Below are 13810 nucleotides of genomic sequence, written 5' to 3'. Positions count from 1 at the left end.
TCTGGATGAGCATCGTACCGGCGTGTGGTCATGAATCGCAACTGCGTGGTGCAAATTAAAGACCCCAAGCTAGCGGTTGTACTGCATTGGCTAAATTTCTTATCTGCACCTGGGAGACTCGTCGCCCGTTAAGGCAGACCAAGTTCTAGGCTGTATAAACATACACACAACCCACTTTTTGTTGTGCAGCGGAGCTGTTAAGGGCTAGGTTCCCGAGGATCGTGTCCGGTACAAAATACTTGTCGACAAAAACGCCCCTGGACAGCTGACGCCATCTATAAGCGACGGCGGCAAGCACAGAGCCAGCTTGGTTGCCGACGTCGCTGTTAGATTGCGCCAACCTTTCCAGCTATTATAAAAGAATGGATAGTTGGGTGGCGCGATGGTGGGAATTCATCGTAGGAAACGGTGCGAAACACGGACGACGACAAAGAAGAAACACACGTAACGAGAGCAGCGCTCGTTACCGGTTTTTCTTCGTCCTCGCCTGTTTCGCGCGCTGCTTCCTACGGTCTTATCAGTTTTGGTTTGGACTCAGGATGGGTCAGCCGCGCGCCCTTTCGGAGAAAGAACACTGGCTGCGGAAGGAGCGGCGGCGTACGCAGCAGCGCGAATGGGTCCGTATCCGCCGCAAAGCCGCTGCCGCCTCCACTTCCACTGCGTCAAGCGCTTCAGATTCCCTTTCCAAAGAAGCGCACATTGCTCGCCTGGAGGCCCGCCGCCGAGGACAGAACCAGCGATGTAGAGGGCGCCGGCGGGCCAGCGCCACGGACGGCGATGGTGCCACGGAGGCCAAGCGCAAGCGCGAGGCCCGGCGACGACTGCACTCCACGCCGGCTAAACAGTTCCCGGGCATGACGGCAGTGTTCCGGAGGGAGTTCCTGGATTACCCGTTTGGCGACACGTGCGCCGAGAGCGATCCACTCTGGGTCGCCGGAGACGTATCAACGATCGGCGGCGTGTCGAACGAGAAGAAGCGGCAAACGGGCGCGTGCGTGTTGCGGCAGTGTACCGAGTGCAGCTCCGCTGGTCTTCCTTCTTCACGAGAGTGGAAGGGCTGAACGTTTTTCTCTTAACAGTAGCACGAGGTGCGTCGATGCACAAGGCACGTGCAACGTGCAGCCCTTGGGAAGATCATGGCGGCACAGCGCAGCACTGAGCTAGATTTCAGAAGTGGCGCGCCACTGCTGAGATCGTGCCGCGCGCCACTTCTGAGATCGCGCCTCGCGCCACTTATCGGAACGTGCCGCGCGGAACTTATCGGAACGTGCCGCGCGCCACTTATCGAAACGTGCGGCGCACCACTTCCCAGAAGTGGCGTGCGGCACATGTCTCGAGCCCACCCACACTGCAATAAATGGCGCTACTTTTCCTAGGGTAAAGGGGCTTTAGGCCACGCGGATCGGTGTAGCCATCTAGGGGCTAAGTTTTAAGCTTATTCAAGAATGTGGTTGGTTTTATTCAGCGACTAATATCTTGACAAGCCTTTCACCAAAGGCATATGTTTTGTTTAGTTCTCAACATCCGGCGAAAACATTTTTTTTTTTGAAAATGAGGCTCAAGTATTAATTTCGCTAAATTTCTGTTTCTAAATATCTTTATGCTGTAATCCTGCCCATTTGAAGAACTGTTTTAGACCTTACAATCTTGAGTCTAATTATACGATCATCATTGGAGCTGGATTCTAATAATAAATATTTGTCGACGGTAACACTTTTAAAGTAAAATCTTGCATATGTGAAAGAGGCTGAACAAATAGCTAGCCAAGAAACCACGTGATAAGCCATCAATGGTTCAAGCGCGTACCAAGTATTATACTGCATTTTATTCCTCGTGCTCAACCTGGGGGATATCGTGTGTTTTGCGACTTCCATCACAAGAAAGATGTAGTTTTACATATACATCTTCAATTATTTTCAGGGGGCGAGTCCGAAATGACATCCATGGGTAAGCTGGTTTCTCTTACAGATTTCTTGCGGCATTTAGTTTTCCTATTCGAAGTCATGATTTTTTAAACAAGTCTCGCAATTTTATTTGGAAGTGACCACGCTAGGCTTTCATCAAACCAGGCTCGCGAAGCTGCGTTACTGCATGAGAATTCATTGATCGGCTTTTCACTAAAAATTACGAAATCAAAATACCGGACGAAAAAAAATCATTGACAAGACACAGCGACGGGAAAGCATGGCCTCATCAAGACCCCAGGACGCAGAAGCCTTGTCCTAGGAATACCTAACTATACCTATTATTTGGTATACATTCATTCACAAGCTAAAGAGGGCAAGGCCAGGCCCCAGCATACTCTTATCGTTCCGCACACCATAGGGAGTTTTCATAGGTGGTTTTCACCGTTACGCAACGATGCGCCGCAACCCGCTACGACAGCCGCAACTCTGCAGTCAAGGCCATCGGCGCACTGGCGCAGTGGCGGCTTTTTCGTTGCAGAGGGCTTAGCTGAGAGGAAAACGCGGTCTACGAAAACCTCCTTATTAAACATCCGCTTTTTCGGGCAAGAACGCAAAACAAAACGCAGGGTCTTTTACGTTATTCCTAAGACGACCTGAGGGCAAAAGCCCAAGCGTCGATGCATTAAAGACGGAGACATGATTTCCTTTGTTTTTCTTTCTCGTTTTCCACATTCCCTTTTTTGAAATTATTCGCCTTATAATCCTTAATTCCTCTTGATTACTTTTACTTCTCTTTAATATTTCTTTGTTCCCATTAGTTTTTAATTTACTTTGGTTCCTCTCATTTCGCTTTGTCATCCTTTATTTCACTGCCTCTATTTCGCCTGAGTGATCATGTAAATCTAAAAGTCGGAACGCATCTCCAACTGGTGTATTTAACGTCCTATTGCGCACATGCATCTAAAATAGACCTGACGTGGCAACAAACGACGTCGCAAGAGGCGCAGTGTTAGGCTGCCGGATGTCACAATTCTAGTGATTGATCGAAGAAAGGGCGGCAAAAGGCGCGAGCTGTCTTCATGGCTTCCGAACTCGTGGCTGCCAAAGTGTCTGTTGGCTGTCCAGCTGGAGAGCGAATTTCGGCAGAACTGGCGTCTGCCACATCGACCACCGTTGCTGTGACGCCTCCAGGATCCCGGCCGACGAGGGCATGACACTTCTATGACGATCATTAGGCGGAACTCGAGGAACCACTTTTTTTTTGGGTGTGGAAAACACAACAGTCGGAGACGCATCCAGTGCACCATTCTCAAACTAGTGGTTCCGTTTTGGTAGCACACGACATTCCTATGTAATCGCAGATTTAGCTAGATCCATACGCTCCGTTCGAGTACGCATTGATCGACCATAGCAGAACTTTATCTCATGGAAGCAGGGGGCGGCGTGATGAGATCGGGTACCTATTCGGGCTCCTTGGCCATGCTTTGCATTTTGTCGGGCATGAACAGAAAGTGTTTAAAACAGGTAATTAACGGAGGCTCCATATTTTTTCCAACGCATAAAAGCTTTTCCTACCTTCAACCAAAAACACTTTCCTGACCACCCGGCAGATGTTTTTCTTTTTAAATATGAAACAAGCTGCGCAAGCCCCCAGGTTCCTGAATGCTTTAATGATCTCATCCTGAATATAACAAAGGCTGTTTTTGTACGATTGCGCGACCATCTATGGTCTCATTTAGGATGGTGCCCATGCAGCATCGGAGCTTAATTTAGAAGATAATTTAGTATTTTTGAAACTTACTTAACGAATGGCTGAATGAGATGCTGTCAATTAACCCACAAACTGTTCGAGCACGTACTAAATATTGAACTATATTTGCATAACTTATAATGAAACAGGGAAATTTCAAGTCGTCTTCATTGCGTCTAGTAGCATACCCTCTAGTCATTTTAACATTACTCTTCATTTATTTCCAGCAGGTGAAACGAACACGACGTTCTTGGGTAAGCTGACTTTTCTGTACTTAAGTATTATGGCATTGAATTAGGCGGCTGAAAGCAGTTCACAATATTTGAACAATTCGACAAATTGCATAAAGAAAGGATATTACGCTTCGGTGAGAAATGTTTGCAAAGTTAAATTAGTCATTTGCGTTGCCTTTCTGGTAAAATGAATAAAACAAGATAAAGATGTAAAATAACCGCCATGACAAGACCGCATAAAGTGGAAGTGGCTGGTCGCCACGACACAGAATCCTAACCTTACAATTACAAACAACAAAAAAGCATGGGCTTGAAAAGATACCACGGCAGAGAAGCGGCTTCATCAAAACCCGATGATGAGGAACGTGCCTTGAGAAACCACCACGACTGAGAAACGCGGCCTTGCGAACAGCCAACGACACAGAAGCGTGGTCTTGACGTGACTACCTTTCACAAACCTGGCCTTCCCAGGGCCCCGCGTCACAGAATCCTATGCTTGTTAAGACCTCGAGACGCAAATACATGTGCTTCAAAGGATACCAATAAGCGAGAGCGTGGCATTGACAGGACACCACGACGCGGTAGCGTCTGCTTGACATGAAGCCACGACGAGGAAGCGAGGCCTTGACACGTCCAAACGACGCAGTCTGAAGCGAGATCTTTGACAAGACACCCCGAGGCGGAAGCCTAGCACTGTCGAGATCACTTGACACAGAAGCGTGGCCTTGACAAGACCTCACCGCACCTAAACCGAAAAACGAAATCAAGCTGGCAGCTGATAAAGGCCCGTTCACACCAACGAGGTAGAGGGGCTTAGAGCGATAAACCGGGGTTCCGGTCTGCACTCGAAAGTGACCCCCATAAGGTGGCTGCCATTGTACGCAAATTTGACCACACGTCACATGACCAAACCAAATACGTGACGTCACAGGAAAGATGGCAGCGCCCGTGCAGCGGCTGGCCCCAGCTGGGCCGGAGCTTGTCGGATGCTTTGTTGGTTGTCGCTCGTCTCGGCAAGTTGATTTCGGACGGGGAAGCCGTCATATGAGGCCGGTCGAAAGTGAGTTCAGAGTTCAGCGTGGTGCTTGACGTAGGTATAACGCGAAAATACGGAGGAACGGTGTGCATTTCGCTGGTGACCGTGTGCATTTCGCTGGTGACCGACCGGGATATTGCCGCGGAAGAGACAACCTGACCTACGTTGCTCGGACCTCGGATTGATTCGGATACCGCTAGGATAAAATTTAAGGCGACGTTTCTGTGCTCTCGTTGACCATCGGAATCTTCGAGGTTTGCAGTGAAGCGTGTGCAATATATTTAGATACACAGTTTAGCGACGGAGATTGCGTGAGTCGTGCTTGGCGGTGTGCAATCGCGGTGCAGCGCTTCGATCAAATGACCGAGGGCTCACTTCGGTTGCGCGGCGCACCGGAAGGCTGCCTTGAAGCTGGTAGTTCCCGTGCCGTGCTGAATGATGCTGTGCTGCTTACAAATTGTTCCGGCGTAGAAGTGCACTTTCACGGAGCACAGGTGTGCGGCACATTGAAGAGCTGCCTTCAAGCTGGTAGTTCCTGTGCTGCTTCCAAAATTGTTCCGGCGTAGACGTGCACTTTCACGGAGCACAGGTGTTGCAGTTGGTATTGATCCCGCTGGTCTGTCGCACGTTTCGTCAACACAAACGTTTCATCCACACTCGTTACGCGAATTGCAAGCTGTCCAGACATTTCATCGAGCGTGTTACGTACCCAGCTCACGCCGCTTTGTAGCAACAGCCTGCAGTGGCTCATTACCAGAAAAGTGGTCCCACATCCATTTCAGTTCAGTTCGTCCACGGCAGTCGCCAAACCCCGAAGGAGAGGATTTATTCGGACAGAATGCCACTAAAGCAATGCAGCTTCTTCAGTGGTCAGGATAGATTCTCTTCTGCGAGTTTTGTTATACTGTCACGGATCCTTGTTCCAGTCCTATCTTCCTTCAATATTCACTATTCTGGGACACTGCAGGTCAGGCTCAGCTGTAACAGTATGTTTAGGTGGAGGTGCTGGGCACTTTACCCATAGCCCTTCACTCTGTGTGAACCCGGCGGCTCTTCAGCCGAGTTACCCGATAATGGGACACGGCTGGCGGACTATCCTGCGTCTTATACCCCTGTCGAGCCGTAAGCAAAGTCCTGACCCGAGCCTGGTAGAACAACCGCAAGACGACCGAGTATACCACAAGGAGTAACCTCGGAAATACACTACGAAGCACCTGAAATCCGAGCCAGTTGCTGCTACCAGGAAAAACCACCGGAATTCGGTCTCCTGTCAGAAAATCCGAAGCTGACTAAGCCAACAATAACAAACCTGTAGCAGCAAACCGTGTCCCCTCCCACCATTGTTTGCATGCCCGTCGCAAATCACACTCCGACACTTTTTCACGCAAGCTGTATGAAGACGTCATGGACTGGTTTGAACAATATGGCAGTGTCGCCTGCCACATTGGGTGGACAGACAACCATGCTCCTGCAGAACCTATACTTCTCTTGGAAGAAACTGCCGGCGCTGGTCTGAGAACCATGGATCCTCCTTAACGTCATGGGAAGTTTGCAAGATCGAGCTGAAGCGCGCACTCGTCAGCCAACATCAACGAGGGAGAGCCGCATTCTTGATTCTGTCCAGGACACTGCCCCAATGAGAGCGCCATCGCACTCGTGGAGGATGTTTTGCGCTTGATCGAGCGCCCACGCCCACGCCCACCTTGATGCTGCATAAGACAAGAGCCTAAGAATCCCATGCCCCTCATGTGAGAGACAACACCTTCGGCAGCCTTGTCCGCAACCCCCCAACAACAGTCGAAGTGTTCATATCACTGAGGCTTCGAACATGGAATGTGCACTGCATGCCCGAACCTGCCACTATGAACAACTTCCCGGCGTCTCGACACTCGAGTTGTCCAGCCACTACTTCGACGCCAGCCTCCCATGCATCCACGACATCATCCACGACGTTGTCTGGGAGGAGATCAGGAAGCTACTTCCTGCCATCAGTTGCCCGGCTTTTTTTTATGATTGCCGAGATTGTTTCGGAACAAGTTTGACAAGTATTTCAACCGAGACTTCTGCGAGCGAAGCGGCATCTGACAAACCAAGGGCAACTTACGCCACAATGGCACGACGACCGCCACCGGCTGCCCCTTAGTATTCAATGCCAATTCAATGAGACACTCTAACGCCGAAGCATTCCCGACATCGTGTGTAGGTCTGTGCTCAACAAAGTACACCGAGGAAAACGTAGGTGATGCGAATGTGCGACCGAAAACCACTTTGCTGCCACTGCATGAAGCCGACCATGTCTACCAAAGCAATGAATTGGTCGGCGAGGGTTCGTGCCAAACGACCCTCGATTACGTCTCGAGGAGCAACCACGGGAGATTAAGGATTACCTTCGGCGACCATTGTCCCTGATGCCGAAGGTGCTGAATCGAAGATTCTGAATCCGTGACTATCCCAAAGCTCCTCATGTCCATTACCACAACAGGAGGTAAGCACGACAAAGCAGGTGAGAGGCGATGCAGTGACAGTGGATTTGGTGTCGGTTGCTGTCCAAGGACAATACCTAAAAATTTTCTGACACCAATTTTCTGTGTCCACTCCACGAAGCACACAATTTCCAACTTTGAGGGAGAATGCCCCTGAGTGACTTGGAGCAATATAATGGTTGGTTGCTGTTCAAAGTAAACTGCAAGCATCACCAGACTTGGATAGCAAACAAAAATTGTGGCCAGCTTTCAAGTGAACGGTACAGCAAAAGGCACAGCCACGTAAGCAATACATGCCCGAGCTTGCTACATTGATGCCGAAAACTACCAGGAAAATTTTCGGATCAGAAGCCAGCCCTGCAGCTTCAGTGCATCAGACGTCAGTGGCCGCACATGACGTATGATTACAAGACAGCATCAGTCGGTCAAAGTGGCCACTCGACCAAACTGAACACCGACGTGCCAGGAGCGTCATCCGACAACAAGGTCCACAGGTACTACGACTGAACGCCTGACACGAGACTGTTGCAGAAAGAACTCGTTATGAAACCATTTACTAAGAATCAATAATTATGTTATCAAGTGGAAATAAACATATTTGATACACTAACCAGATAAACATATTTCCGCTTGCCTTCATGCCTTGAGAGTCTACACACCGAGAATTGTGTCCACTGCACGCTCTGGACCTTACGAGGACACTCGCTTCTCTGACCCTTCAATATTAATTAAGGGGTCATACCAGACTGGCAGACTTCTTGCGAGGGGCTGCACTCGTTCAACCTTTCCTGAACATGTGGTGCATCCGAAAACCAACTCCAGTGATGTGAAAATGTTATTTATTAATTTATTCCTTCCAGGGGCCTTCGTAGGCATTGCAGAGAGGATACTTAAAACTACACACATGATAATAGCATTAAAGCACAGTGCTGTAACTTGTTAATTGGAAAAACAAACACACCTCTGAGCATATAGTTTAATAGTATGTGTTGATGCATTGTTATACAGCATGACACTTCCTATATGTATGACACAATAGACCCTTTGCAGAACCTTATCAAGCAACACAACCGTCACCATTTTTTTCGGCGTTAAGCACACGAATGGGCCCCAGTTCACGTCGAACGCTAATGCGCATTCGAGTCCAATAGGTGCTGAGCCGAATTCACAGGGATGGCGGACATAACATTCTTGTCGAACAAATACCCAAAGTATGAAAGCCTGGGGTAACACACAGCAGTAGCTACTGTAACTTGTTTCATCAGAATTTGGCAGACGGCAAAGGCTACAGTCTCGGTGAGTCAATACACACATTGGAGAGAGGCACATGACAGCATTGTAAAATAATTGTAACTGAACAGGGACTGACATAAGACTCTTGTCCGCTTACAATGAAGAAGAAGATGAGGGGCAGGGGCTGGCGCGAGGGGAGCCATTAGGTCAGTAAAAACGAAGGTTCCCAACGAAGTCGGTTGTCCTGTCTTTCACGAATCGACCTCACAAGGTCACCGACAAAGTCATCAGTCGACGAAATAGAGAGCTTATATGTGCAACAATTAATGGTGCAAGAAACCCGGGACCTTTGGAAGTGAGGAATCAACATCAAGATGGATCGGCTGAAGACGAAACGGAGGGTTCGACGGAGCCAGAACACGAAGATAATTACCGATATCACGACTGCGCTCCAGTCAACAACCCTTGACATCAACTCCCTGAAGAACCTACGAGACAGGCTGATCGCCAGCAACGAGGAACTCCGCAAGGTCAACGAAGAGATTGAGCCGCTGATCATCGATGCCGACCTCGAAGCGGACTATGTTGCTGTGGCAGACTACGAAGATCAAGTAGCAAGAGCCCTCAGTGAGGTACGCAACAAAATCGAGCGTCAACCTGCAGCACCAGCCATTTACCAGGTGGGAGACGACGGTGACAGAGTCATACCCCAGGCCACGGGCGTGAAACTCCCTAAACTACAACTACTGCAGTATCAAGGTGAGCTTACCCTCTGGCAGCCCTTCTGGGAGCAATTCCAAACTGCCGTTCACCGTAACACCAGACTCACGGAGGGAGACAAATTCCAATATCTACGCTCCCTGCTGAGTGGGCCAGCTGCCAGTGCTATCTCCGGGTTACAAGCAACGGCAGAGTGCTACAAGGACGCCATAGAAATACTATCCGAACGCTTCGGGAACAAGCAACGCATTCAGCGTGAGTACCTCGAAAGACTGCGAAGCCTACCAACGGTGAAGTCAGATCGAGATGTACGAGGACTAAGGAATATTTACGACCACGTCCAGACCAACATTCGTTGCTTGCGTGCCCTAGGCGTTTCGAGTGCAACGTATTCTACTATGATGGTGGACGTACTCCTGTCCAACCTCCCGACCGATATAGTGGTGGAGTACCATCGACTCAAAAGATACGGGATAGGGCTTGGAGTTCCAATCAACGGGAGAGAAAGAGCCGGAACGACTGACGATGGACAACCGTTAGACGACGTCTCGAATTCGCCAACAGATTCAGATGAGGAGTTGGATAAACTCTTGCGTTTTATGCGCGTGGAGATAGAGAGCAGAGAACAGTCATCGCCACTCGAGCGAAGGCCGACAACCGTGCCAACAGTGACGCAAAATCAGAGGCAAGGCGCCAATCCACCATCAACGTTGGTGTTGCACACTAGCGGAACAGACAACACCTGCTTCTTTTGCAACTACCGAACTCACCGTACCGGTGATTGTCCATCGGATATCACACTAGATGAGAAAAAGAAAATGCTAGCGCAAGACATGAGATGCTTTCGTTGCACGAAGCGAGGTCACCGATCAAGGGATTGCCGTAGTCAACAGAGATGTACCGGATGCAGGGGAAGACATGTCACCTCAATGTGTAACCCGGCGTGGGAAGCTTTATCAACCGTTCAGGAGACTGCCAACGTTCTTACCGCCGGTAGTACCCCGACGGTACAGACTCCGAGCGTCCTATTACAAACGTTCCGAAGCTGGGTTGGAACCGGCCTGAACCAGGCTTACATCCGCGGCATTATCGACGGAGGGAGCCAAAAGACTTTCATCAGGGAAGACTTGGCTAGGAAGCTTAATTTGAAGGTTGTCGGGGAACGTATCATGCAACTCAACACCTTTGCTTGCAGTGACTCAAACAGGTGTAGGCAGAAGTTCACCGTAGTTAGAATCCATATTAGGGGCCAATATAAGACAGCGGATCATGTCTTAGAAGCAGTCGTCGTGCCTTTCATCTGTCAAAACATCATAGGAACTCCAGTAGAGCACACATTTTTCAAGACTATCCCAGGAGACATCGCCGACAAGTTGATGTTTCCATCGACTCAAGTGGAAGCGGGCATAAGCCTTTTAATTGGAGCGGACCAGATGTGGAAATTGTTGACCGGCGAGACGCGCCGCTCATCTTGCAACACCGGGCTAGTAGCCATCGCAACGACTTTAGGGTGGACCTTTCAGGGTCCAACGAGCACAGTGAGTGTCTTCTCAGATAATACCACAAATTTGATGGTGTGCGTGTTGAACGTGGGAGGGGCTGACGAAGATGATGATGCAGCGTTAAAACATTTCTGGGAACTGGAGACCATTGGAATCGTGGATGAACCTATGGATAAGAAACAACAGGAAGAAAAGGTGTTTGAGCAATTCAAGGAAAACATCCGACAAAAGAACGGTCGGTACGAGGTCGCGTTGCCGTGGAAGGAGACAAAAGCGACCCTTGGAGATAATTACATGATTGCCAAAACCAGACTCCGAAGTCTTGTACGCCGTCTCTCACAAGATGGCTCTATCGCCCAGTATGACAAAGCAATACGTAGTTACTTTAAAGATGGACACGCCGAAGAGGTAGAATTAAATGCATCAACCTACAGGCACGTTTATTACATGCCTCACCGAGCAGTAATTCGAGTTAACTCGGAGTCAACTAGACTTAGAGTAGTATTCGACGCATCTTCCCATGCAGCAAACACCGGATCTCTCAATGATCACCTTGAAAAGGGTCCAACGATCAACACGGAGCTTTTGCCCGTCCTACTCAGATTTAGAATGCAGAAGGTGGCCATCACTGCAGATATTCAAAAGGCGTTTTTACAAATAGTCATCTCGGAGCGTGACAGGGACGCTCTCCGGTTTCTTTGGTTTGAAAATACACCCAAACCCAACGAGCCACTGCCAAACACGAAGGAGTGGCGCATGACGAGGGTTCCTTTTGGAACAACTTCCAGTCCCTTCCTACTCGGGGCTACGATACAGCACCACTTGCAAAACGTGGGTGGACCCAACAACGACATCGCAACTATTTTACTCCGATCCTTTTACGTGGACGACCTGCTAACTGGAGCAGCGAACATTAAGGAGGCACAGCGACTCGCTGACGGAGCACTCACTTTACTCAGGGAAGCAGGCATGGAACTGCAAAAGTGGAACACCAATTCTTCTCAACTCCAGGAACTCTTTGATCAAAGAGCGGATAACGTCGATCATTCATCCGAAAATAAGCCATTTAAGTCCCCCGAGGTCACCAAGATATTGGGATTGGTGTGGGATAAAAACGCGGATCATTTCAAGTTCTCTGCTGATCATCTCTTGGAGATACTTTCTACAAATCTGAACACAAAGCGCTCCGTACTCAAGGCCTCGGCTAGGATCTTCGATCCCCTCGGTTTCCTGTCGCCGTATGTTATAAGAGTGAAAATTTTATTTCAACGTATATGGCAATGCGGACTTGGATGGGATGAGGTTCTGACAGAGGCTCTTTTGCAAGAGTGGAAATCCTGGTGCGCCGATTTAACGGAATTACCACAAATCACGACACCGAGATATCTGCTGGGTGTCGAAGGTGAAAGCGAGCTGGAGATTCACATCTTCACCGACGCTAGCCCTCTGGCGTATGGTACGTGCGCATATCTCCGTGCAGTGAACAAGAAAGGAGAAGTCAGCGTGAATCTGATATTTTCCAAGGCTAGAGTTGCTCCACTGAAGACACTAACCCTTCCACGGTTAGAACTGATGGGAGCGCTATTGGGAGCACGCATTGCTACATATCTTCGTAGCTCATTGTTGGGCCACACCGTTACAATATGGTACTGGACAGACTCTACTATAACACTTGGCTGGATTAAGGGATTGGCAACCGAGTGGCAACCCTTTGTGTGCAATAGGGTGACAGAAATACAAGAACTCAGTGATCCGTCCAGTTGGCACCACTGCCCAGGTTACGAGAACCCAGCCGACGCTCTCACTAGAGGAAAGACTGTAGTACAGCTAGAGACCCAACAGGTATGGTGGTCAGGGCCGGAATGGCTTGCCCTCGAACAGCGAAACTGGCCAGTTAGTACACCCGTAGAGAACCTTGAAGACATTGATGGGGAGAGACAGCAGCGAACCGAAACGCTGCTGACTGTTGTACATGGACAAGCTGCACTTTTGGCGATTGAAAATTTCAGCAGCTACACCAAGATGTTGCGGGTGACTGCTTGGGTTAAAAGATTTGTGCACAATTGCCGCCAGAATAATGGGTCAGCTGAACTACCATTGACTACACAAGAAATTACGGATGCGGAACTTTTCTGGATTAAACACACTCAAAAGGAATGCTTCGATAAGGAGATACAAGAGATAATACAAACTGGGAGAATTGCTACAAGATCTAAAATAAGTGATCTACAGCCGTTTCTTGATGAAACCGGAATCATGCGCATACAAGGCAGACTTCATCAAGCTACCTTGACGAAAGACGTAAGACACCCTATCCTTTTATCGGGAGACCACCCGTACACTAAGCTGCTGGTCACTGCAACACACCTCAGAATAGTACACGGAGGCCTGCAGGCCACATTGACAGAACTACGTGAAAGATTTTGGCTGCCAGGAGCACGAAGAATTGTGAAGAAGATCCTCGCTCAGTGCCGGACCTGTCGGCGGTTCAGCGCAAAGCCAGCCACGGCTCCAGTAGCTCCACTACCACGGGACAGGGTGGAAGAGGGACACCCATTCCAGGTCGTAGGAGTCGACTTCGCGGGGCCGTTATTCGCCAGTTCAAAGGGACAATGAGCTAAAACGTACATTGCTCTCTTCACTTGCGCGACTACTCGTGCAATACACCTCGAGTTAGTATCCTCTACGACCACTGCATCGTTTCTCTTGGCTTTGAGGAGATTCGTGGCTAGAAGAGGAATTCCGACCACAATTTATAGCGACAACGCATTAACATTTAAAAGAGCAGCGAAGGATCTGAAAGTTCTATGGGAGGCTATTCGCAGTTCCGGATCACAAGACTTCTGCAGTACCCACCGAATAACCTGGAAGTTCATCGTAGAGCGGGCCGCCTGGTGGGGCGGCTGGTGGGAAAGAATGGTGCGATCGGTGAAAACGTGCATGAGG

The 13810-nt window shown here is 49.3% G+C and overlaps 1 protein-coding gene across 1 annotated transcript; it reads left to right on the top strand.

Annotated features, from left to right (window-relative positions):
- The first annotated feature begins 9016 nt into the window (after positions 1 to 9016).
- On the top strand, positions 9017 to 12549 carry LOC120844571. The gene is made up of 3 exons (XM_040216415.1): positions 9017 to 11272; positions 11876 to 12367; positions 12481 to 12549. The coding sequence occupies exons 1-3, from the start codon at positions 9017 to 9019 to the stop codon at positions 12547 to 12549; spliced, it is 2817 nt and encodes a 938-aa protein (XP_040072349.1).
- Positions 12550 to 13810: the final 1261 nt, after the last annotated feature.

This window comes from Ixodes scapularis, unplaced genomic scaffold (genome assembly GCF_016920785.2).
Source record: "Ixodes scapularis isolate PalLabHiFi unplaced genomic scaffold, ASM1692078v2 PGA_scaffold7__128_contigs__length_106722199, whole genome shotgun sequence".
Lineage (NCBI taxonomy): Eukaryota > Metazoa > Arthropoda > Arachnida > Ixodida > Ixodidae > Ixodes > Ixodes scapularis.
The sequence above is the reverse complement of the archived record's forward strand: the minus strand, read 5'-3'. Positions and strand labels throughout refer to the sequence as shown.

Excerpts from the sequence above, each read along its gene's own strand:
- LOC120844571 (XM_040216415.1), top strand. The coding sequence starts at position 9,017 with ATGGATCGGCTGAAGACGAAACGGAGGGTTCGACGGAGCCAGAACACG. Across the intron at positions 11,273-11,875 it reads AAGATGGACACGCCGAAGAG|GAACTCTTTGATCAAAGAGC; the intron begins GTAGAATTAAAT and ends TCTCAACTCCAG. Across the intron at positions 12,368-12,480 it reads ACAAGAAAGGAGAAGTCAGC|CTCATTGTTGGGCCACACCG; the intron begins GTGAATCTGATA and ends ATATCTTCGTAG.